The sequence below is a fragment of the Saccostrea cucullata genome, unplaced genomic scaffold (assembly GCF_032062105.1).
Source record: "Saccostrea cucullata isolate Sc308-1 unplaced genomic scaffold, CSIRO_AGI_Scuc_v1 ctg3116, whole genome shotgun sequence".
NCBI lineage: Eukaryota > Metazoa > Mollusca > Bivalvia > Ostreida > Ostreidae > Saccostrea > Saccostrea cuccullata.
Window position 1 is genome coordinate 1 of NW_026933697.1, and position 27,424 is coordinate 27,424.

General features: G+C 32.1%; 2 protein-coding genes across 2 annotated transcripts; both read left to right on the forward strand.

The window, feature by feature from the left end:
• Window positions 1-506: 506 nt before the first annotated feature.
• Window positions 507-2,737, forward strand: LOC134239010 (uncharacterized). Its single transcript, XM_062721152.1, has 4 exons — window positions 507-520; window positions 867-1,028; window positions 1,597-1,830; window positions 2,406-2,737. The coding sequence occupies exons 2-4, from the start codon at window positions 887-889 to the stop codon at window positions 2,651-2,653; spliced, it is 624 nt and encodes a 207-aa protein (XP_062577136.1). The 5' UTR covers window positions 507-520; window positions 867-886; the 3' UTR covers window positions 2,654-2,737.
• Window positions 2,738-8,588: 5,851 nt separating this feature from the next.
• LOC134239012 (uncharacterized) lies at window positions 8,589-15,750 on the forward strand. The gene is made up of 4 exons (XM_062721153.1): window positions 8,589-8,612; window positions 11,578-11,716; window positions 13,671-13,913; window positions 15,438-15,750. The coding sequence occupies exons 2-4, from the start codon at window positions 11,578-11,580 to the stop codon at window positions 15,704-15,706; spliced, it is 651 nt and encodes a 216-aa protein (XP_062577137.1). The 5' UTR covers window positions 8,589-8,612; the 3' UTR covers window positions 15,707-15,750.
• The last annotated feature ends 11,674 nt before the right edge of the window (window positions 15,751-27,424 follow it).

The following is a 27,424-nucleotide window of genomic DNA, read 5'->3' on the forward strand; positions in this document are numbered from 1 at the left end:
GTAATATATACAAACAATATATCTTAAAAATCATTCTCAAGAAGTTATATGCAAAACTGATATGGATTCTCATATCATGTAGTATTAGAATTCAAGCCCCCTCCCCATCCCTTCAGTAAACTTTTTAATTCTGATCTAATTTAAGCTTTTTCCTGGCCGATGTGCTCAGGTGAGCGATGTGGCCTCTGGGCCTGTTGTTGCTTAATGGATCGTTGGTATAACTTTTACCTAAATATCTTTTCGAAAAGGTCTGCTGATTTTTCATTATTGTAATTTGGTAAATTTTATGGTCATTTGAAATTATACGAATTGTTGACCATATCAGAAAAATCATAAAATATTAAATGTTGATTAATGATTCATAATCAGAAATATTCAAATTTCAATCTCCAAGCTTGTTTCTTTCTTCACCTGTCAATATGCCACGTCTGAAATTAGGGGTGTACCAGAAGGTAGGGGTCTTTTATATAAAAGACCATGCATCTCAGGCCTTTACGACTTCGAAGAGCACCGATTTAAGGTAAATTAAAATAATATAAATTAAATTTTAAAAAAAGGAAATGTGTTTCTCTACATATTTTAAATTTTTTTACTTTAAAAAAATTTCTTCAGTGTTATTTTTTTTTACTTTATGGGGAATGGTTTGAAATATTGAATACATATAAAAATGAATATATTTTATTGTCCTTATTCAATATTTCTTTAAGGAGGCTGTAGGGTCAACAAATAAACCCTTAATTAACTACCAGATTTAACTTATTGTTTTAGATACAGTATCTTTCATTTGGCAAAGAAAACAATCATACATTTTAGTTTTAAAATTTGATCATTTTTGCATATTTTTATATGGAGCTCTTCTTTTAAAGGAGATCGAAATAGTCTGAAAATGGCTGTCACCATTTTCTCTGTTGTCCTGATCGTGGTAGTAGTCACTTTTCAAGCTGGACAGTGCTTTCCGCCTTGGGGAACTGTTTACACCCGATGGGGCCGCACGACGTGTCCCGCGACAGCAACCCTTATCTATTCAGGTAAGGTTTACTATTGACAAAATTGTACAAAGTATCCAAAGAGTCACTGCTCGTAACAAATATCCACAGACAGCACCTTTAATTTATTCAGCTATCAGTTATCAACTATGGTTTGCAAGAACTTCCCAAAGTCAGCAACCATGATCTGTTCTGTTTTCCAAGCAACCATGATGTGCTGTTTTCGAAAATTGTCAAAGAATGGGGAAGCATGTCTACATAATGTTGTGGTATCTTGCATGTCAACACAATTATTTTGCATATTGACATAAATAATTAAATCATGTATATTTATGTTGCATGTTTACCTGTGCCTACGCCACAATAGAACGTCAAAAACGAATCAAACCACTGACATTATACTTAAAATGCGTACAATTTAAATGAATTTTGAGGAAGAAACCATCTTATTTTCTACACTTTAAGACGGAAGGGAATGATTTAATAGTTAACCAAGACAGCAGATTTTAAAGTGTAATCTGCCCCACCCCAGGTTAAACAGTGTATAATTTGGGTAGATATTTAATTAATTCCTTAAATAGAATTAATGATTACTTTGAATGTGTTTTAGGTTATGCTGCAGGAAGTCATTATAAGCACCCAGGAGGGGCAGTTGAACCGCTCTGTTTACCGACAAATCCAGAGTGGGGGATCCATAACACAGTGCAAGATAACGCAAGAGGACTGGTCTATGGAGCTGAATACGAAGCTTACAAAGATATCGTAATGTCCGATATTCACGACCATGATGTGCCCTGTGCTGTCTGTAGCACTCAAAACGACAAGCCCGTCTTAGTTATTCCAGGTATAGATATGATTTTTAAAGTTAACATCAATGATCTGTTCAAAGACAAACTGAAAGACATAAAACTAGAATTGTCGATACTTTCTAATGTTTCTATGAAAGTTTTGGAATTCATATTGTTTATATTTGCCGCTACTACATCAAAGTGTGACACTAACAGTTTATTAAACTAAATGTAAGTTCGAATTTTGGCCGCGACTGACCTGAGTCGATAAAAAATGGGTGGCGATTGTTACTTTGCCTTTCATTCGGAACTTGAAGTGAAAGTTGCGGGTCCTTTGGATGACACCTTGAAAATCGAGGACCCGTGTAACGGCAGGTAAAGATCCCACTACTCAGTGGACCTGAGTGCCACGTATAAGTCAAAATCTTAAGCCCTTCACTGGTATATGAAGACGTCTCTACACATAGTGAAAAATTCTCGAATGGAGCGCAAAACAACATACATTCAAACAATCAATCAAATTGTGTTAAGCAATGTTTTTCTGCAATTCTATTAGATTGAACACTTATGAATATTATGAACATTTTGAATAATGTAGAATGTCTTCTCAATTTTTTATTATACAACAAAGCCAGAAAATCTTGTTATGCCGGATGGAAAGTGGAATACTGGGGATATCTGATGTCAGGAAAATTCGAACACGTTTCTGCCTCCACCTTCACCTGTATGGACGCTCAACCTGAGACTCTGCCAGGGGGACCTGGAAACGCCAACGGCTATTTATTCTATCCAGTGGAAACTCGGTGTGGAAGTTTGACATGCCCACCATACAGGAATGGATCGGAATTATTGTGTGTCGTTTGTTCTGAAAACTGTTGAATGAATATAAAAATAAATGTATGTTTTTACCGAATTTTAATGATTTATAATTTTTTTCAATTTAGATTGTTTAAAAGCCTTTTTCTTTTTTGAAAATAAACTTACTGAGATGTATGTCGTTTGTAATTGATTCATAGTCTTCAGACACAACTAAAATGGGCTCTGCTCCTGATCTGTATTGTTAACAAAGACTTTTGAGCTTGAATCCTGAAAATCACTTTTTATTCGCGAGAATTTTATTTTTTGCATAATTACGCGAGACAATGAGCTTGCAAATTTAAAGTTCTCCCGTATGGAAGTATTCGATAGGATTATATAGAGGAGTAACAACAATTCGTGAAAATTATGGCCCGGTTATAAGGTTATATTTCAAGAAAGGAAGTAACTATTATTAATTAATTGTGCATCGATTTACCCATTCAATTGCCGAGATCTGGCCATTTCTGACAAATGAACTATTCTTGTTATAAAAATTATGAACTTGCATGGAAAGAAATATAAGAATCAGAAAAAAATCTTTCACCTTTAGACAGAACTCTACGGAGCAGGTAACCTGACTGCGAATAGATTATGTATTTCTCAACATGGTCACAGATGTGCATTAAAGCTGGAGAAGACTAAATTAAAATACTTTTTAATCATCGATTGTACATGTATTATATTCTTTTTCTATGCAAATTTTGTATCTTTTCCTACTTCTTTTCTTTCTACAATGTATGTTAGAATATTTATGGGATTAAAGTTATTGTCATTGTCATTGTCCTTGCCACGGCTTTAGTTTACAATTAAAGTTTACAATTTATGAGCATTGTTTAACGAATGAAAAAATATTTTGGGTGATGTACCTACATTTTTACCTCCTTTCCATAAGTATAGATAACATTTACAAAATGTATTTCCTTATTCCCTTTAGAATACGAGAGGTAAAAGAAGGATAACTTGATTTTAAAGAATCAAAAGAGACAACCTTGCTAATAATAACCATACGATTTGTTTAATATCTTTACTTAGGGAAGCTCTAAACACTGATTAAAAAGTATAGAAAAATATATATATACATGTATCACACAAAGGTGTGCAAACTTGGACTATTTAGTTATTTTTTATAAAAGGGTACCTGACATATTTCATCAGGAAAAATGTTCAAAGACAACAGACTATTTGTGAGCAGAAATCACTGTTGTTTACTTACATAAGGAAAATAACTGGAAAAAATGATTTCATTTACTTATTCCTATTCTAATATAACACGAAGATTATTTTAATATATTACAAAACGTGTAATTAACGATAAATAACCATTTTCTCTACTGTATCTTAATTCTAAGGGCAGATCACACTTTCTGCATAAAACTACCCTATAAATAGAACTCTTTAGTGTGCAGTGATTAGAGCTTCCTTATAATCATATTCGTTTGATTTTTTATTAAATATATGCAACAATATTGTAGAAAACAGCAGTAGTCATTTCCATTATCAAAAGTAGTTTTTTTTAAATGTATGCAAAAATATTGTAATCAAGAGTAGTCATATCCATTATTAATTTAAAAGGAGTTTTTTCCAATAAAATATAATGCAACAATATTGTAGAAAACAAGAGTACTCATCGCCCTTATTAAGGTATGATTTTTTTTAACATACTTGTGTTTGGTCAGCTTTACCTTATTATTACTAAGATAATTAACAAAAGGGTCTTGAATAAAGACAGCTTTTACATTTAGAAAATGATAAAAGATTTTTAAGGGGGTCCAGTGGGGTTTTATTATGTGAAAACTACAATAGCGAAACTCTTCATTTTTATGGCATATATAACTTATATTAACTACAGTGAACATGCCAAGTTTGGGGAAAATCTACCGTCCAGGTATTTTTAAGGTACCGTCTCAAAATGCAGGTATATTTACTATAGGATTACATACTGTAGATTCCTTATTTTTGCGAGTACTTTTTATCGCGAATTGACTCTTTAACGTCAAATCGCGAGAGTTATATTATTTCGCGAGTGACATTTTTTGCGCAATAACGCGGAAATTAATTCCTCACGTATAATTATGAATCTAAAGGAAAATGTTTCGCATTTCAAAGTAAATGAAACAAATACTACAATAGAGTTTTTGTTCAAATTATAATATTTGATGACTAATACTATATTGTACACTATATGTAAGAAACACAAAATTCTACCGTCTTGTTACCAGAGGAGGCATCTCAAAATGCCAAAAATTAACGAATTTTCCTGTTTTTTTTTTTTTTTTTTTTTGTCGAGTACTACAAAATATGACAGGTGCAAAGGATTTATATGAAAACATAATACAAATAATGGAAATAATCTCCAATCTCTATGTTTTAAATCTTAATAGTGTATTTATTACTTTTTCTTAAATAACATTTTTAGCTCACCTGAGCCGAAGGCTCAAGTGAGCTTTTCTGATCACATTTTGTCCGGCGTCCGTCTGTCCGTCTGTCTGTCCGTCTGTCCGTCTGTCTGTCTGTAAACTTTTCACATTTTCGACTTCTTCTCAAGAACCGCTGGGCCAATTTCAACCAAACTTGCCACAAAGTATCCTTGCGTGAAGGGGATTCAAGTTTGTTCAAATGAAGGGCCACGCCCTTATTCAAGGGGAGATAATTGGGAATTAATGAAAATTTAGTGGTATATTTTAAAAATCTTCTTCTCAAGAACCACTGTGCCAGGAAAGATGAAACTTATGGGGAAACATCCTCAGGTAGTGTAGATTCAAGTTTGTTCAAATCATGACCCCCGGGGGTAGGGCGGGGCCAACATGGCCGACCAAAGTTTTACATAGAAATATATATGAAAATTCTTTAAAAATCTTCTTCTCAAGAATGACAAAGCCATAATTCATCATATTTATATGGGAGCATGCTCATGTAGTGTATATTCAAGTTTGTTCAAATCATGACCCCCCGGATAAGGGCGGGGCCAAAATGGCCGACCAAAGTTTTACATAGAAATATATAGGAACATTCTTTAAAAATCTTCTTCTCAAGAATGACAAAGCCATAATTCATCATATTTATATGGAAGCATGCTCAGGTAGTGTAGATTCAAATTTGTTCAAATCATGACCCCCGGGGGTAGGGCGGGGCCAAAATGGCCGACCAAAGTTTTACATAGAAATATATAGGAAAATTCTTTAAAAATCTTCATCTCAAGAATGACAAAGCCATAATTCATCATATTTATTTGGAAGCATGCTCAGGTAGTGTAGATTCAAGTTTGTTCAAATCATGACCCCCGGGGGTAGGGCGGGGCCAAAATGGCCGACCAATGTTTTACATAGAAATATATAGGAAAATTCTTTAAAAATCTTCTTCTCAAGAATGACAAAGCCATTATTCATCATATTTATATGGAAACATGCTCAGGTAGTGTAGATTCATGTTTGTTCAAATCATGACCCCCGGGGGTAGGGCGGGGCCAAAATGGCCGACCAAAGTTTTACATAGAAATATATAGGAAAATTCTTTAAAAATCTTCTTCTCAAGAATGACAAAGCCATAATTCATCATATTTATATGGAAGCATGCTCAGGTAGTGTAGATTCAAGTTTGTTCAAATCATGACCCCCGGGGGTAGGGCGGGGCCAAAATGGCCGACCAATGTTTTACATAGAAATATATAGGAAAATTCTTTAAAAATCTTCTTCTCAAGAATGACAAAGCCATAATTCATCATATTTATATGGAAGCATGCTCAGGTAGTGTAGATTCAAATTTGTTCAAATCATGACCCCCGGGGGTAGGGCGGGGCCAAAATGGCCGACCAAGGTTTTACATAGAGATATATAGGAAATTTCTTTAATAATCTTCTTCTCAAGAATGACAAAGCCATTATTCATCATATTTATATGGAAGCATGTTCAGGTAGTGTAGATTCAAGTTTGTTCAAATCATGACCCCCGGGGGTAGGGCGGGGCCAAAATGGCCGACCAAAGTTTTACATAGAAATATATAGAAAAATTCTTTGAAAATCTTCTTCTCAATCATTTTCTAAAAAATAGCAAATCCATGATTCGTCATGGGACTACTTTTGGATTTAAACTTTACAATAAAAAGCCATTTTATACTAGTCCTACCCTTGGTGCTCAGGTGAGCGATGTGGCCCATGGGCCTCTTGTTATTACCACTTTCTTTAAGAGCTCTAGATTATCGTTACGTCAAAAAAGACTCTGTAACAACGTCAATCTACATATCAATTGCAAAATCGGTTAAAAATCAGTTATATGAAATTGTAATTACATTTTCAAACAAATAATTCCTGAATTTTTAATTTTATCAATTAAGCAAAAAAAAAAAACACAAAAACAGTAAATACGCTTCATTTTACTATGATGCACGAAATATTGAGCAATGAAAACCACAGTCGACCACCTTAAATACTATCTCAAATGTGCAGTAACTGTTTTTCCGCTAATGGGGAAAAACTTGCTCGTAGGAAGCAATATCAAATTGGGGGCACAGCCAAACATTTTCAGTTTGGGAGGAGGGGCACTACCAACTACCTAAATTCCTTGACAAGCTATAAAAAAGAAAAAAAAAGAAAGAAGGCGGGCGGCATCTGGGATTTTTATTGAAGGGGCAAAAACATTATAGTTAGTTTTCTATAAATAGTATACATCGGCAAAATTATTGAGGTGGGATATAAATGTCTTTGGTCAAGCCTCTTTATTGTAAACCACTCATTTATTCCTCGAAATGACCTCGATACAAAATAAGACCGTAGATGGAATACACAAGATTCCGGTTGGGGTTATAAGAGAATGATAAAACCAGAGACCTCAGAATGGAATACTCGAAAGTCTCTGGTTTTATCCTACATTCGCTATCCAACAGTACAGAAACTTTATTTCAACCCGTACATGAACGAGCCCTTACATGTAACAAATCAATTTGATAAAGATGTTATAGAAATTGCTACACATATTGATATTATACAGGCATAGTATACTCGCGCATACTGTAGTATACTGTAAACCAACTTTTATTCGCGACGACTTTTTTTCGCGATTTACTAGGGATAAACTAGTTCGCGACAATTAATTTTCGCGATCAATCGGTTCGCGGCGAGAAATATACGCGATGACGAGTCTCTCGCGAACTTCGCGAAAATTTCTTGCACGCGATTAAAAGTTACAGTAAACCAACTTTTATTCGCGTGCGAGAAATATTCGCGAGTTTCGCGACCGACTCTAACTCGCGAATATTAATCCCCGCGAACCAATTATTTTGCTCAGTATGTTTCCTCCTTCTCAAAAATTCATCGTCGCGGATTGATTTTAAACGTATAAATGGCGAAGATGACGCGAATAATTGTTAGTTTACAGTATTTGCTGCTGACAGCAATTCAGACATGTAGATACGTTCACTAGAGAAGTGAGCATAATTTATCGGCGTTTAAATTTTATATTAATAAGTTCTTGAACTGTATAAGTTTTATATGAAGTAGAGTCTACATGCATTTACACATATATCATTATCTACCTTGATTTAAAAAAAATTGATTTGTTTTGTAACATTTCGTTAGGACTTCGTTAAGTTTCGGTAGATTTCGTTTCGTTTCGGAAGATTTCGTTTCGTTTCAGCTCGTTTCCTTTGGTTTCTATTTCATTTCGCACTTTACAGATACCAGCTTGCCACATTGTTTAGAGCGTGCTTAAAATGCTTAAATTTACCATAATTATCATCGACTGGATGTTTGATTTCAATAAATTCAAAACTACTTTGCATATTTATGAAATACCGCAGGAATACTTGAATCTCAATAACACTACAGACCAATCAATGAATATTCAGATAAGTCAGACGCGGATCTAGGATTTTTTTCCGGGAGGGGTCTTCCCGCTCAGCCATCATACACAAAAAATACAGGTCTGTCTACCTGTGTTGACTTACTGGGAATGGAGTGCAGGTAGAGAACACAAGAAAAACATTACAGGTAGGTTATAGTCTGATTGGTGTATAGAATTCATTTTTTAAACAATTTTCCATGTAAATAACTCTCCACCGTTGACACTTTCTATGTGGTAGGTTTGTTAAGGACGGTAAACACGGTAAGATTAATATTTGTATTATAATACAAAATCTTACTGTGTATACACTCTCAATACAACGTATCATACGATTTTTCGAGTCTTGTAAAACTGTATTAAGAATAGGGCAATGCTCTATTTCTTGATACAAGTCTTAACTTACCTTTCACTTTCAACCAAGCAAATGTACTCACATTGGGAGTCATCCTATTTATATCATTACTAAAAAGCATATGGTAAATAATAATGACGACTTTACAAGTAAAGACATCGAAAAACTCGTGGTTTTATGGGAAGTGGAGGAGAACTGAAATATTTCAAACAATAGTAGTAGTATGATGATAGATACTGCTTTCAGAACCTCATCTTCCATCTTTTTTATTTTGACAGAGAGAGAAATATAGCGGGGGGAAACACGTGGGAATATGTAGATTATTTACAATCTTATAAGATATGTATTAGCGTGAGTACAAGAAAGTATTATAGTAGAAATTGTATTATACTATAATTACTATACAAATATTCAAATATTATACCGACCTTTAGGAATCTAATGTTAGAATAAATAAATTTATTTTTTTTTACAGATATATTCAATAACAAAAGTCGATTAAAATTAAGATAAAAAAAAAACATATAATTTGAAATGTAACTAAAAAGTGATGGTTTAACTGACATTTTTCAAGTAATCCATTACATTAATTACCTGTACATGTAATAAAAAAAATGGTCTATTTCATATAACATCCCATTACTGTGATAACATGTAATGATTACATTCCATTACCATTATACATTACCATTACGCCCAGGTCCAAGCCTGATGTTAGTATAGTAGTAGAGCTGAACAAATTCTATGCCTTAAAAATAGGTATTAACTTCATCTGATCAAAATACAACAAATATGAAGAATCCTTCTTGGGGAAAAGAAAACAGGTACTGCCTGACTTCACGTGTTGTTGCTGACTAAAAATGCCTCGCTGGCAAAGAGTAATTTGTGATTGGGCAGTATTATCGGGGTATTGCTGGGATTTCTTCTTTAATATGCAAAGTAGTATTGATTTCACTGAAATCATATATTCAATCGCTGAATAATATATTAATCAATTTGTGAAAATTTACTATGGTCGATTGAGCGAAATAACATGATGTTATTGGAATGAAGGTAATGCTTTTAAATGTTGAATTAATCAACTTTAAGAAAGAAGTAAATTTTGAAGTGTCAACAGATAAAAATGAGTACAGAATTTTAATTTTCTGAATAGTAAATTTTCTTAAAACGCAATACGGAAAATTGAGTTTTCGGTGCTTTATTTTCTCGTTAAATTAGTTTTAGATTGCAATGTTTTAGTTAAGAATTAAATGCTAAACTGCTAAAAATTCAAAAGTGTTAAGTATGCAAAAAACTGCTTATAAAAGAGTTTCTAAATAATAAATAGCTTGAGAATTCAAAGAAATTAAAAGCAAAGATTAATTCTAGAGCACTGATTTTTTTAAAGCACATAATACATGTATAAAAAAAAATTAAAATCATTTTTTTTTAATTTTGAGCAAAAATATTTAATTTCATATATTTTTAAAAATTGAATTAAGCGGGGTAATACTCTTTTTTAAAATAAAATTCAATCAATGAAAATTTGTATCAATTTTTTAGCATATTGCTATTATTTGAAAAATAATGGAAATTAGTTTTTAAGAGTTTTTGAAACTTTGCAAATTTTTTTTTTTATTTTTTCCACACAATGAAGTTATTTATTAAGAATAATAATCACAGATTTGAAAAACATTAATCACTAATCATTATTATCAATATTCGCGAAAAGTTTTTTTGAGGCAATGCAAGCGTTTGAAGATAAATTTATGTTTATTTAATTTGCAAAGGTAGGTTATTTTTCGCATTCTAAGTTTTGCATAAGTTATGTAATATTTGTTTGATCAATCACTTTCGTTATCTTCGCTTTTTGTCTTTCTTTTTACTTTCAAATATTTATTAAACTAAAACTGCATGCAATATGATTTGTAAGAACTTTGCATAAAAAAAAACAAATATATAAATGCATTAATTTACAAAACGTTGACGAAATAGATATCCATATATTGAGCATATTTGCATAATTTTGCATTAAATTTCCTAAATTGACACAAAATTAACATAAAATTAAATTCATTTGCATAAAATTAAATTCATTTACACACATTTGCATAAAATTAGCATAATTTACATAATTTTGCAAAATTAAGTTCATTTTGATATTTTTATGCCATTCTTTTGCATTTATATATGTTTTTTTACTTAATGGATCGTTTGTTTTTCTTCTATGTAAATGTGCTTTTCGAAAAGGTGTGTTGTTTTGCATTTATTTTCTTTTATTAAGTTTTTATGGTCATTGAAAGTATAATTTTTGATTACACGTATACCCATGTATATTCTAAAAAAATCTTTATATATTTAGTGTTCAAATTGATTAGTGATTCAAAATCAAAAATATTGTAATTTCAGTTTCTATACTTGCATTTTTTTAACTGTCAATATGTCACGTTTTAAAATTAGGGGTGTAAAAGAAACTGGGTAGTTCTTTTAATATAAAAGAAAATGCATGTAATCTTTGTCTAGTCTTGAGGACTTCGAAGTGCAGCGAGTTAAAGGTAAATTAGATGTATTTATTCAAAATAGAAGATATGTCTCACAATTTATCTTAAAATATTATCCTCTAAAATGTGCCTTTTCAACAAACAATTTTATTGGGTGTTAATTTTTTTACTTCTGGGGGTTGGGACTTTTAAATATTGAATATATATAAAATCAAACAATTTTCAGACTATGTTCTTTTTCAATAATTTGTCTTATTAGTCATTTTTTAACAATTTAAGATGATGTCCAATTTCTCTGTTGCCCTTATCGTGGTAGTGATAACTTTTCACGATGGTCAGTGTTTCTCATCTGGGGGAACTGTTTACACCCGATGGGGCCGCACGACGTGTCCACCGACAGCAACCATTATTTATTCAGGTAATGGTTACTATTGACAAAAATTGTCCAAAGCATATACTGATCAGGTAGAAGCTACTGTTTGTAAAAAAAATGGATACAGACAGCTGTCTTAATCTATTCAGTTACTAAATACGATAGGTAAAAATTTCCCAAAGTCCGCAACCTTAATCTGCCCCGTAAGATAAACCGTTTTCGAAAGAATTGAAAAGCATTTCTATAGAATGTTATTGTATCTTGCAGCTATGATGTCAGATACTGCCGTTAGCAAGTAAATTTACCAATATTTTAAATACGTTTCCTAGCTGACTGATAAATTGTAAGTCAACACAATTATTTTTCAATTTTGCATTAACAAGTTGTATGTCTACATAATTAAGTTGCATGTTTAAATAATTAATCTGGCATGTAAAGGGCAAAAATTTGTTACCATAGTTTTCAAAACAGTTCATAGTTGAAAACTGTGACCACTTTTACATGTATATGTCAGAAGCCTACGTAACTCGGTTAAAAAATTAAATAACTTAGACCATGTACTAGCTTTGCGTATCGATAGTTGAATGACGTTACAAACGCCAAAGTTGACGATAAAAAAAACTGAAATCCTTTGTACGAGGGCCGTTCAAAAATTACGCGGACTGTGGTATTATTTACTCTTACAGACGTCATATAGTTATGAAATTTCACAGAAATATGTATCTTAAAGATTCCAATAAATTTTGGGCAACATTTCTGTATATTAAAAACATTCTACTAAAATTATCCGTATGTTGATATCGCTGATGGAGAGGTACGGAGCAAGACAAAAAATTTGATGCAAAAGGATGCGGAATCCAAAATCTAACTCATTAATTCTCTATAATTCGCGATATTTTTCGACAATTTTCTCAAATGTATCTTTAAATTAATCTATTATTATGCACTTAGATTTCTAACGTGATATTTGAAGTACTAACAGAAATATTGTGATTTTTCTCTTATGCGATTCCCGTGAAAACGACTGTGCAAATGACGTCTTCTGAATTGACGGCGCACCGCACTTTTGTTAAATTATGTATAATACTCGAGATATCGCCAACATAGATCCAAAATATGAATAATAAAGCATGTATTAAACTAGGGTATTCGTGGCATTCGTCCACAAAAAGCAAATTGAAATTTTAGACCGTTAGACCTCTGTAAAAAAGCTATACGGGAGGAGGGGAAGAAGATTATCGACAAAAATTTTATCCGGACTGTAAAGAACGTGATTGAGAGTCACCAATATCACACTATATCTCATAAATACCTGCAGTTTTTGGTTTTAAATCAAAAAAAGAATATTTTTTACTTGTTTAATAGATTTTAAGCTTGACAAGAAATGGTGTTTGGATGTTGGGTAGATAAGGTAATTCAAACTGTACAGGTACTCTTGGGAAAATGTTAAGAAAATGAAAGTTTAGTAACATTTTTTATAAGTTTAACAAATAATTGATATTAAATTCAGAAAAGGCATTGAGAGAGAAGTTATACAAAGGTAATTAAATGATATATAATTCATTTCTTCATAATTTAATCCTGATTGTAACAAGCTTTTTGGTTGGATAGAAAAATTATTTTACATTGTATACCCTGAGTTGCTTACACCACAGTAACTTAATTTAAAACTGGGGTCCATTAATACATTCCTTATAAAAATTTGGCTGTAACGCTTCGTTTGATTGGATAACGAATTAGTTATTATCGTATTGCCCATGCCTCACGTCAAAAATGTGTAAATCCACTTGAAATTCTTTATAAAATACCATATTATATACAATTTGAAAGTAATTTTAAGTAAGAAACTATCTAATTTCTAAACGTAATAGTGGTAAGGAATGAATTTAACAGCGACACTTTTTCAAGTGTTAACTGCCCCAGGTTACACAGTATATAACCTGAGTAGCTATGAAATTCATTCCTTTAATAAAAAATAAAGGATTACTTCGTCCTTTAGGTTATGGTGGAGGAACTCATCGCCAGCACCAAGGAGGTGCAGTTGAACCGCTCTGTTTACCGACAAATCCAGAGTGGGGATGGTGCCATAACAATGAGTCAGACTACTCCAGAGGACTGGTATATGGAGCTGAATACCAACTTTTCAAAGATGTCATAATGCCTAAGGCTTATCTCTACAACGGTGAAGTGCCGTGCGTGGTCTGTAGGACTCAAAACGACAAGTCCGTCTTAGTTATTCCAGGTATAGATACTGTAAGCGTATTACATTTGGTGGTGCAATCTTTTTAGCACTTTTGGCGGACAGATACATCCGCTAATTCAAGTACATCGCGAAATATTTTAAACAATGATACATGAATAAGAATATCAAGAAATGCGCTAAATCAAATCTACGTTAATTTGTTTAAACATCACTTTCTGCTAAATATCGTACACGCTAAATATAATACATTCACAGTATATGGTTTTAAATGGTTGCACTAAGAGACATAAAAGTAGAATTGTCCAGTTATAACAGCAGTTATTCGATTAGCATTATTTAGGTTTGTGGGCCAGGCGAGCTCACTTTTGATCCAGTCTCAATTTTTCCAGAGGAATATATAGTAGAAAAGAGAGACTGATATCTGAAATGAGCTCATCTAAGTTTTATGGCCCCTAGGTCAGATTTAAATTTTTAAAGTTTCTATGAAAGTTTTAGACCCTATTTTGTATATTATTTGTTGCCGCTACTAAATCTTACTGTAAAACTAACCTATGCAGCTTTTTTGAAATATTTTGAAATCTCACACCAATGGTTTTTAATGAACATGACACATGTGCGATGATTCTATATCATACTAATAATTCAATGATACATGTTCCAGAAACATATGAAAACAACCATTTATGCATTCATTTTAATTAGACACGAGAATGCCTTTTATCATACATGTATATGGCTACCTTGTGATTGTTCGAAACGAGCTATAATGTATTTTAAGAAGCTTAATTCATCGACTTAAAAAGAGGGAACAAGTGATTCTGGGAAAATTCAAATGAAAGGACACAGAATTCCCATTATGATATGCAAATTTTGAAAAACTTTTTAAAACTAAACAATTTTATTTTTGGAGTTTTAATTAAAAAAAAAATCTTTGAATTTGAACAGATAAATACAGAATCGAAGAAATATTTTATTTTTGAAAGGTGTCTGTATGGAATTCAGTTATGGGGTTTTCATTGAATATAGTCTAATAAGCATTATAAAAGCATTATAAAATCTTAATTTTTATACGAACTGATTTTTTTAGTAAAACAATTTCAATGTGTATGACAGTCGTTTGAAGGTGAAAATAAGGAAAGTGTTATGAACTCAAATATTTGCATTATATTTAAAACCCATAGTAAAAGAGCAGTGCTATTACAGGTGTTTTCTGGTATTCTTAAAATCGTGATTAGTTATGTTTTTGTGCAATTCTATTAGATTAAACACTTGGGAAATCTTTAGATTTCTTTTTCTTCTACTACATAATTGAAAGTTTGGGTTTTTTTTTATTATTTTTCTATATCACAGTAATGCCCTGTAACCTCTATAAATTAGCTAAGTTAATTAGTTTTTGCATCTATTCTTTTTGATGATGGACAAATAAAACATCTTTTTTTTTCTTTTAATTATCGATCCAAAAAATAAATTTGGAAATTGATTTCAAACCTAGACAACTAATGAATATTATAAACACTTTGAATAATGTAGAATGTCTTTTTCATATTTCATTACACACCAAAGCAAGAAAAACTTGTTATGAGGGATGGAAAGTAGAATACTGGGGATATCTGATGTCTGGAAAATACCGTCAGCCCTCTTCCTCCACCTTCACCTGTATGGACGCTGAACCTGAGGCTCTGGGAAGGATAGGACCGGGCTCGGGCGGTTATTTGTTCTATCCAACTGAAGTTAGATGCGGCCACTTGTCATGCCACACCTGCAGCAGTTCGAAATGCCCGCCCTACAAGGATGGAGCGGAATTACTGTGTGTCATTTGTTCAGAAAAATGAGAAAAAAAAGTGTCGAGTAAATATATATATACAAAAAATTGTATTTATACCATTATTTTAAAATGATCTATAGCTTTTTTTCAATTTTCATATTAGAGCATTTTTTTTAAAAATAAACTAGCTGTGATGTATGTCATTTGTAATTGATTCATAAAGTAAGAAACATTTTAAGTCTTCCGATGCAAAACAGACATTTTCATTCTTTCTATTTTATCAGGGGCTATTCATTTTACTTTGAAGTGTAAATAACTTTCTACTCTTGGGGAATCTATTTTCGTGTAATTACGCAATTTTTTTCTGCTCGCAAAAATTACACCCTTGTGTATTTTATATCAATATACAACAAATCTAAGGTCTATCGCTTATAAATACTGTAAATTCCATATTTTTTGCGAGTACTTATTATCGAGAAGTAAGTCTTTAGCGTCAAATCGCGAGAATAGTTATTCGCGAATGAACGATTTATTTGAAGAGTTAAGATGAAAATTGGCACCATAAAAACAAAAGCGAGTAAATCAATTTCGCGTTTAATGCATCTCGCGAAATTACGCGATCATCATTAATTTTTCGCTAATTATTAGAAGTTACAGTACCAAAAAAAGCTTGAAAATCTCGCGAAAATAAAGTGTTTATTTTACTACTCGTGAACTCCCGAATGAAAGTGGGAGAAAGAGAACAAAGAATTTGCACTCAATATGCTCTTATTATAAATGGAGATAAATTTTATTCCCATGGTGTTTTTAAATTGAAAGCACACTAAAAGAAATTAAAGAGAGTACATTACCTAAAATTTAATCACATACAGAGTAAATGGAGAGATTTAAATATTTTGTTCAACAACAAACTGTTCAGTGTTGACAAAAATATTATGCAAAGGACAAGTCTCATTTAAGGCTTATCTGTGGTCCCCGGTTACTCCTCAAATTTCGAACATTTATCAAAGGCTTTAAAGATTAAATGTTATTAATAACTTATGTCTTTATTATTTGAATCTTCATCTAAAAATGTCAAATAATAGATATACACAGCATTCGAAGCTACGTTTTGAAGTTGGGGTCCTTTGATTTTCATGAATATCAAAAGAAATCGCTGACAGGTACACACTTTCAAGCTTTCGTAAACACCGAGCACAGATTTGTTCAGAGTCGAGTTTGACATATATTGTATATATTATATTTTTAAAGGTTTAGTAAAAATATCTTTGTTGAACAAGTTTGTGCTCTATGTTTTCTAATTAAAAGTATTGTGATTTTGAACCTCGTCGCTGTCTTCATTTACATGCGATTAACCTCTTTATGACCTGTTTCGAATCACAACAAGCCACGTGGATTTGTGTCGTTACAGGTAAATACCCACAGTAAACGTGCAAGCAAGCACTCTGTTGAAATGTACTCAGATCTTATATCGGTCAGCATATGGACTTGTTTGGTTAATCATGTTATTGTGGTTCATTCATATTGCTAGAGTTTTGTGAATAGAAATATAAATTTGTTGTTGATTGTGAATCTTGAACATATAATTAGTCTTTGAAAGAAAAATATTATATATCACGGATATTCTTTTTATAGTATCTAATATAAATGTCTCCGCCCATTTACATGTAAAGAAAAAAGTAGTCTGATGGAGGGGAAAAGTTCCGGCATTTTTTAGCGCGATGGATGTTAAAAATCGGCTTGTACTTTTTGATATCATCAATAATTCATTATGAAATCATTATGATTTTATTAGAAATACTTTGTTATACAAAATGAAATCAAACAAAATATCCATTGCTACTATATATCCAGTAAACCAAGGGTGTAAAAAGGGACCACGCCACTATACTTAAGTGGAATACTCCTTTTTGTTGATTGTTAAACAAATCATGGATGGAAATACTTTATTTGAATCTTAACATATTTTGTACTGTTTGATAAACTTGTATTATACCGGTATTCGCTTTCTATGTCTTTGAATCTTTTCCATACCTCTTGTCTACAATGTGTGTGTAAATTTCTTAGAATGAAGAAGTGTTATCGTCAATGTCATTGCCTCGGTATTTGGTTTACATCTAAATTTTACAATTTATGAGCCTTTTATAAAGAATGAAAACATATTTTGGGTGATGTGCCTACAATGTACATCTTTATAGGGGCATAGACACAGTTTCAATTTTAATGTTTACAATCCCTAACTAAGGCAATTCTTAAGATCAGTAAAATTTGAACATTTTTTGTTGATTTACAAAAGAGATACAGAACTTGGAATTCTTCAAGATATAAACAAGGCTCGTGCCTTGTTTTTGTTTACATATAGGAACTATCATATCATAACGAAACGAGATTCGATAAAACATTAGAAAATGTCTAATTGTATTAAGAAATAGCTTCTTTCTTTAAAAAGTCTACTTTGGACGAACATATATAAGTATATTAACATATGTAAACAAAAACATGGTACATGCCTTGTTTACATAACAAAGGTTGGAAGCGCTATATCTGTCTTGTATCTTGACAACTGAAATTTAGAATTTGGTTGATCATTAGGAATACCTTAGTTAAGTATTTGAAAGCATAAAAAATGGAATGAAAATTTTTGGCCGAAACTGTGTCCATGCACCTTTAACCCCTTTTCATACCAGTACAAAACTTTAAGTTGCTTATACACTTAGAAAAACAGGTTGGAAAAGAAAGATAACTTGATTTATAGCATAATTCGAGACAAAATTCATGTTCAGGGGACATTCTATTACATATCGCCTTTCGCCTCTGCAAAGGGTATCATATACACCCCTACTAATGTGATTTAAATTCAAGACACGTGGCTTAGGTTTACCAATTCAACGTTTATAGGTTGGAACCGGTTTTATAAATAAAATTGGCAGTAAACGGGAAATTGCTATAGTCTGTATCTTCTGAAAATATGTCCTGTGAAAAATATGTTTCCAGACCTTTCTGAAGGACTTTCATGATTTTCAACAGAAATGGATGACTTAAGTGGGGGGATGGGTAAATAACAATCAATACATCTAATTATAGTTTACTGAAAAAATTACAGCTCACTAGTTACTGATACGCTGGTAAAAATGTGTTTACAATATCATCTACATGTACACTGATAAACTTTTGTTTGCCCTATATGGTTATTGCTATTAATGCGCACAGAGGATCTTACCAAGAGCAACTGACCAATCGTTGAAAGAATAGCAACGTTTACGCCAAACACATGTTTAAATGTTACTTCGAACACGTGGTTCAGGTCAATTTATGATCATGTCAGTGGAGTGCAAAATAAAAAAAATGTTCTTATGAACAAAATGCAAACAGTAGAAACTATGAAAGATATCACGAGCGTTTTTAATTTGTTATTAACTGGAGAAAAATATGTTTTATAAAATGTAAAGGTGGTTTGTGTCAAGTTCAGATCACCAACACTTCAAGGGTAAGGAAAACGAGTAGCTTCTGATATGCATTTAAATGGAAACAACATTTTTTACATAACTATACTCGTGATCACGTGTGCTGGCCAGGGAATCCACCTGACAATTGTATTCACCGATAGTACAATAAAGGAATTTATCAAGCGTAAAATTCCAGTAGTATTTGTAGTAACCCATAATGCATTTTTCATTCATCTGATTTGTCAGTTTAAGTCATATTGGTGCCTCATTTGCTAATCTGACGCCAAAAAATATAGTCCCGGTTCCCATGCAAAATAAATTGTATCATAGAGAATACTAGTACTTTAAATTTAAACTTGAATGAATTCAAGAAAGATCGATTGAAGTGCATTTCTACAAAATGATATTATAGGATGGTGAAAACTAAAACGCAACATAACTTTTCTGTTTACCATGTCTCCACGTGCTAGTCACTTCCTAGCCACATTTCCGTGAATAATATAATTTACCTTTTCTCGCTGAAGTCTCGCTAACTCTCGCCAGAGCCACTGTCAGATCTACTCTGAACTCATCGGGTTTCATAATTTGCAGAACACCGAAAAATAAAAGGTTCCAAATACATTAGTAGATGTGATATAGCATTTTCCTTCGAGCCAGCGAAGCGAACCTCATTTTTTAAGAAGTTAAAAATATCTGTATGACGTGTGTACATGTATTTCCTGGGTACCTGTAGTATATAAGACACAACTCCACGTGCCAAACCATTCTTTTTCTTTGAGCGAGCGACATGTAGTCACCTGTAACACAAGTGTGATGTTCGAGTATTAAAAAATTGTTCAACTTAGAACATTGTTCAAGTTTGTTTGGGGGGTTTATGCTGTAAAAAGCTACATTCATTTTACACTTCGGTTTTTGTAAGTCAGGTCAGTTTTGGGTTGTTGAAATTTTCTTAAGCTTTGCTGTTGTTTTTTTTTTTCGGAAATGGCGTCCGATAATGAGGACATGTTGTCTCTTAAGAGAAAGTGGTGCTGAAAAATTTTCAGACATTGAAGAACTATTTGGTATTAAAGTTGCCACCAGATGTTCGGCTATTAATTTCACAGATGACAAGAAAACTACTAGGGGGATGAAGCGTAAAACGCAGACCCCAGGTAATCTCAGAAGCAGGTAAGCACAGATACAAACCCTCAAATACTGTGGTTTCATCAATATTCGCTGAGCACCAATTTTCGAGGATTTCGTTGTTGAGCAGATCGACGAATTCAAATGTTGAATGAATTACGAAAGAGGTAGAGCCACTTTATGCATAAAATGGCCCTGTCCTTATATTAATTAATAAACTTCCACCCTTTTCCCCATTTCATATATCAAAATAAAGAAGAGACTTAGTGCTTTCATTTTCTAAATCAAAATTTTCTTCTGAGAATCAAAGTATTGCAAAACAGGTTTTGAGAAAATGCAATGTTTTTGGATTTTGCAGAAAAGATGCGTATTTTACTACCTTCAGCAAAGAATAAAAATATGAGCACATCCCACGATCCAAAAATTAAAACATGTTATTTAAGGACAAACGCAACGTACCTTACCTACTGATAACTTTCAAGATATTCTTGATTTTAAGATTATAGTGCATTAAGATTTTCTTAGACAAAAATTCAGCATGCATTACCAGGGGTTTTTTTTAGAAGATATCAAATTATGAAAATGTTTCAAAGATATTCATTATTCATTATGCATTATTCAAAGAAAAATATACAAAAATTGCAAAACATAAATTCCAGATTTTTTTCCCCATCAAATTTGTTTTAGAAGAGGTGTATAAATCCATATACATGTATAGATATTTAGAGTATTGCACACATGTCCTTCTTTTAGTGGAACTCTTCAACTCCAAGGAAGAACCTAATAATGTTCAAACTACGTTGCGTATGACCTTAATCTTCAGATATAGATCTTTCATACTGTTGTTGCACATTTTGGATCAGATGTTGTGCTCTATGAAATATTGAAAAAATTGCTTCAATTTTAGGCCATATTTAAACAAATTTACATGATATGGGAAAATGACGCATTTTGTGAGGTCATAATGCTTTGACTAGAGGGAAAATTACGTCATTTTTTAAAGATACATAGTCACAAACAGCATAAGTGATAAATACTGCGTTTTCAACCTAAACTGAACAGTTTTGATTTAAGCAGGGCCAAATCAACCTCTAGGTGGCTCTTGCTCCTTATATTTATTTGTATATGCAATGCTTTTGTCTACGAAATTACGTGTCCTCGAAAACGTCTGCTTTACAAAATCCACGAAAATTGATGCCACGAAAGTTAATGAAACCAGAGTAGTTCATGACATTGCGATTTGAAAACTAGATTGATAAAATCACTATTGTCAAGTCAAATGGCCGAAAATACAGCGCGCCGTTCTGGTCATAATAATGTTTCAGAATATATGGAATACAATGTCAGCTACAACAAACAAATCCATCTTGCACTGTAACACAGGCAGATCTATACAATAAAATTGACAAACCTGTAAAGCAGTTTGTGTCTTTTCCAGATTATGATCAAAACAGTGTAGATTATATTGGTTATGACGGGCCAAATGATTTTGATTTTGATCTGAATTATTTAGACAACCCAGAGCACTCCCTTCAATCCCAGGTATTAATCCAAATGATGCCTTCAAAGATGTTTTTGATAATAAAGTTTTGCAAATCACAAAAGATAATGATCTGAAAGAGGAGAATGATTTGTGGGATATTTCTCAATGAAATTCTGCAGGAAAAACAGGCCCTAAAGTTAATGATCGGTTGAAAAAAGCTGTAAATATCTGTTAAGTCCGACAAAGAACCGTTGTTTGAGTTGCAAAAACAATACGCACGTCCAGAGAATTGCAATCTCAAAGTCCCTCGTGTTAATAAAGAAATCAGGTCCGCCGTCATAAAACTTTGAGAATTCTCAAAAAAATTCTCAACTCAACTTTTGAGAATTACTCAGCTGAGAATTTGAGAATAAAACAGGGTTTAATGAATTTTTATTTTTCTCAACTTTTTTATGACGGCCTCTGAGTCTGAGAATTTCGGATTTGAGAAAATTCTCAGACTTGAGAGCATTCTCAGACTTAAGTATGTTTTATGTCGGTGGACCCTGGTATGTTATGGGAAAAATACCCATGCAGTTGATTTAAACTTACAGATAATTCAGAAATTTATTGCAACAAGTTTTATTTCCCTTGTTCAGATGGCAGAATCTTTTATTAGTAAACAAGATACAGAAGTGGTTGAAAACAAAAAAAGATGCTTGTTGATGCCATTAGCATTCTAGGAAACAGTTTTTACAATTTATCTATGAAACTTAGAAAGAAATCAAATCATGTCTGACTCCAAGGTTTAAGAAAATTATTTCAGTTGAAATACCAGTGACTGATAAACTTTTTGGGGACAATTGTATGTCAAAGTTGAAAGAAATGGGGACATAAATAAACACCCCCATTGGTATTAAATCCCAATTCTGGGATTCAAAACCCAAAAATAGCTTGCCGTTAACAAAAATTACAACAGCAATAAAAAAATTACTCCAGCCAAATGCAAAGATACAACAATGCATACAGAGGCGGAGGCAAGTCAAGATTCATTAGCATGAACAGTACTCAGAGAGGACGAAGTCAGAAACAGTACATGAACACGATAAAAAAAGTACTGCAAATAAAGGTAAGGAAACTTAATTATGAATACTGGACAAAGAACGAGTGTGCTTATGAGCCCCGGTAAAATGTGAAAAATTAAACAATCTAATTAAGCCATTTTTTTCATCCCAAATCATTAATTGATATCTAAACCGTACGATTCAACAAATTTTACCGCTGAAATTCACGAATACACAAAGAATAAAACCATAGAAAAAGGTGCTATTGAGGACATTTGTGATATAGTAAATCGAGAACGGTCATTCATTTCAAAGCTTTTGTTTACTATGAGCCTAACTTTGTACACACTTGTGCGAATTTAAAAGACAATACATGTAATGCATTTATAAAACTTGTTGAAAGTAGGAAATTTGTACACGATTATGCTTTAAAATATTAGAAATGTACAAAAAGTACAATGATTTTTTGACTTCTGTAGCAAGTGAGAGCCATTTACCTGTATGACCCAAGTTGAACCCACGTGTGGAATATATAAATTTAAAATGCTTATAGTCACGTGACTTATACTCAGGAAAACATTCCTCAAAGGTGCTCCCATATAAACTGTATCAGAGAGCAGGAATTAGATGCTGTTATTTTATTGATGAAAGCCGTGCTGCTTAGAAATATTTCTATGTATTTGATTTTAATAACACGGGAGGGTAAAGAGAGTTTATTGACACTTAAGAGTGTCATAACATTTTTGAACATTCATGCAAGACATCGGAACAGGTATTCAAACACAAACATTCCTTTTAAATTCAAATTAAATGAAACTGTTATTGTATTTTTTTTTAAATGGAAAAGTACCAAAATCTTAAATTGCTGTGAAGAAATAAAATCAACAACAACATTTCATTCAATTTTTAAAAACTGATTGGCGCTAAATGCTTGTAATGCTATTATACAAGGTCCCTTGCATTACAGAAATTTAGAAAGTGGATAAGGATAAGAATTTAAAATGATTTACAATGACAATTATGAATTCTTATATGGTTTGTTCTGATTTAGGGTCTTCCGAAATAGATTGGTATACAAAAGGATTCAATTGTTTCAAATCCATTTCTGTTGATTTTAGGTGATGATTAACGTGCTTTTCAATTAAAAGGATCCACTAATATCAAAAATAAAATGACAAGAGGAGATGGACATGTGGAATATATTCCATAGTAAAATGATACATAAAAAGAGCCTATTTTTTGCATTAAGTGCACTTTTTTTACAGATGTTTCAATGGATTTTAGATATAATTAATGCTGGATATAAAATTGAATTTATGAAAATTTTTACAAACATTTATGCCAAAACAAATCGACAAATTAACAGGAAGAAAAAGATCTGGTTTCTAAAGAAGTAGAAATTTTTATAGAAATATAAAAAGGACATTGAAAATTTTTTATGCTTATATTTCTAATATTTTCCTACTACCAAAAAAGGATGTTAAAGAAATTTACGACCAATCATAAATTCAGGACTTTTGAATGAATACATTGAGTATCATAATTTACCAAAAGCAAGAGCGTAAACTATTATTATGCTGAGTACATTCAGATAAAAAAGTTTCTGACATTTGAATGGAAAGCATTATGGACTTGTATTTATAGCCATTTGGACTATCATCATGTCCGTGAACAATACCCGGAGTTTAATAATTTCTTTGAAGAAATAATGTAGTTGAAAAACATCTATTTTGCCTAAAAAGTGCTGCAGAATTACACTGATCGCTTTACTTTACAGTAAAATAATTAATCAACACATTCCAACACAAACCTTACCCGATGTTTTGAGTTTTTTTAATATGATACGAGATTGATTATAAAAATTACTTAACAGAGATTGTAGCAAAACTTTCAAGTATTTTAGGATATAAAGTTTCCATCTGTACAAATTTTATGTTTTGAAATATACAGCTTATTGTTGTTCTGTTGCATTATTTTTGTCACAATTGACAGAGGAAAGGCCGACCGGGATACGCATAAAGCTGGCTGTCTTCGAAAGAGAATATAATCAATAAATATAAATTAGCATACCTGTTTTATTAACTTAACTCCATATGAATTTCACAAAATATTCCCGATATTTGCTTCTAAACGCCATTTTACTGTTGATTTTGGGGTTGCCGTCATAGCAAATCTCTTTACAAAAGGGTGGGATCAATTCCCGAGAAAATCCCAAGTTACTTGATGTACACATATGACGTCATCGGTGGCAGATTTTAATCAAAATGACAAAATACATCATAACGAATTAAGAACATTTTATTTTTGTTAATGTTTACACGTATCTATTCATTTTAAGAATTTAATTACATCTCTAAATACAAATATTACAAAAAACTTGTGTTTTGAAAAAATTGACGTAATTTCTGCACAATATATTCATAATGTAGCACTGATTTAGTCGAGGTAGAATATTTTGTATGTTTTCTTATTCCCCATGCGAACTGAATGGATGCTAAAATCAGAAATCTTTAAAAGAATTTGTGATCAGTTTTTTTAAACCAGATATCGTTTTATTTGCTTTAAGGTTTAATAAACAATTGAATATATTTGAATCATGGAATTTTGATCCAGAAGCATATCATGTTGATGCCTTTACAATGTCATTGTTCAGTTTTCGTCCTTATATTTTTCCACCTTTCAAACTGATCGGTAGAATTATAAATAAAATTTTGGATGACTGTGTTAAAGAAGCCATTATCATAATTCCATTATGGAAAACACAAACATGGTTTCCATTAGTAATGTCTGCTCTTGTTTCTATTCCAATCAGGCTACCTCGGCACGAGGACCTGTTGACAATGACTCACACAGGCGAGGTACATCCCATTCGGAAAATGAAATTGATCGTTTGCATTGTATCAGGCGAGCACTCCAGAATTCAGGACTTTCAAACTTGGATGCAAAAATCATCACAGCTTCTTTACGGGGAGCAACAAACAAACAATATCAGTGTTGTAGGAAAAAATAGTTTTTTGTGTTATAAATGGTGTATTAATCTCTATAAATCGTTTGAAGTGAATGTTATAGCATATTTGACATCGTTAATAAAGTTAAAACTTTCCTATTCTGTAATAAATACCCAAAAATCTATGCTAGTAAATACTTTGTCTTTTTTTCGGTATTCAATGGATAAAAACCTCATTATTAATACCAAAACTAATGAAATGTTATTTCAACATTAAACCCTCCAGACCAAAAGTAAAACGTATTTGGGATGTTTCAAAAGTTTTAGGATTTTTACGTACTTTAATGCCTCTGAGCAAGGTTAGTTTATATATGTTGACTCTTAAGTTAAAAGCCCTTATTGCACTCACTACAGCTTCGAGAGCACGAACATTATTGGCTTTAGATTTACAGATTATGGAAATGTTTAGTGATAAAGTTGTTTTTATTTTAACAAATTGCTAAAAACTTGTAAACCAGGTAGTCCTGCACATAAAGTGACATTGTGTAAATATTCTGACAAAAGTATTTGTGTTTATTCTACATTGAAAGAGTACTTGAGGAGGACAGAAGACTACAGGAAATCTTCAAATTTATTTGTTTCATATAAAACCTTTCTTCCTGTGACAACTTGTACGTTAGCTAGATGGCTCAGGACAGTTTTGGAACTCTCCGGCAATGAGAATTTTACAGCGCATTCTTTTCGTGGAGCTTCTGCTTCTGCCGCCTATCTCTCGGGAGTTTCCATGAAGGATCTGCTAGAAACTGCAAACTGGACATCTTCAAAGACTTTTTTCAGAATTTTTATTTCAAAGAACCTAATGTGAATCAGTCAAGTGATGGACAATTTGCAACAGCGATATTAAATAGATAAATTTGACTGTGTGCGGAATAATGAACTTTGGTGTGAGAAGAATGATATTATGATTTGTCGATTTAATGTTTATATTTTCTAAATGATGTTTTGATTATTGCATTATGTAATCTATATGTGAGTTGATTTCTTTGTCTTCATTAAATTATAAAAAATGATCCTCTTTTTATTTCCAATGCTTTTGCATTTGACAATGACATGGTTAGAATTTCAATTATAGTTTTATACGTATTACAGTACCAATACTGGAAGTCAACCAGAGTTAATTGTGAATTTTTATAATGTTAAATTTGGTATTATTGATTCTACCTACGGTAAATTGAATTTGGTTAAATTGATATAATAGTATGACTTCAATAGTTAATTTCAATGAAATTTTTTCATCATGTTCTTGAACTTAATAATATAATGGAACGATTTTAAAAGTTCAACCATGATGTATGATTTCACTGAAATATGTTTACATTACTGATCGCACTAAGAAGTCTTGATGTTTGTGATCAACACTTTAAATATGCTATATGATACCCTTTGTAGAGCCGAAAGGCGATATGTAATAGAATGAGCCCTCCTCCAAGCATCCTTTAGGATGTACAGGATGAGGGCCATTCTATGTAATGAGCCTGAGGCTCAAAAAGGGTATCATATACCCATTCCATAATACAGCATGGATACAAATTTCCCACCCAAGTTATATGTAGAGTTGTCACAAACATTTCTGTAAAAAAATGGTTTGGCACGTGGAGTTGTGCCTTATATACTACAGGTATTCAGGTAATACATACGTCATACAGATATTTTTAACTTCTTTAAAAATGAGATTCGCTTCGCT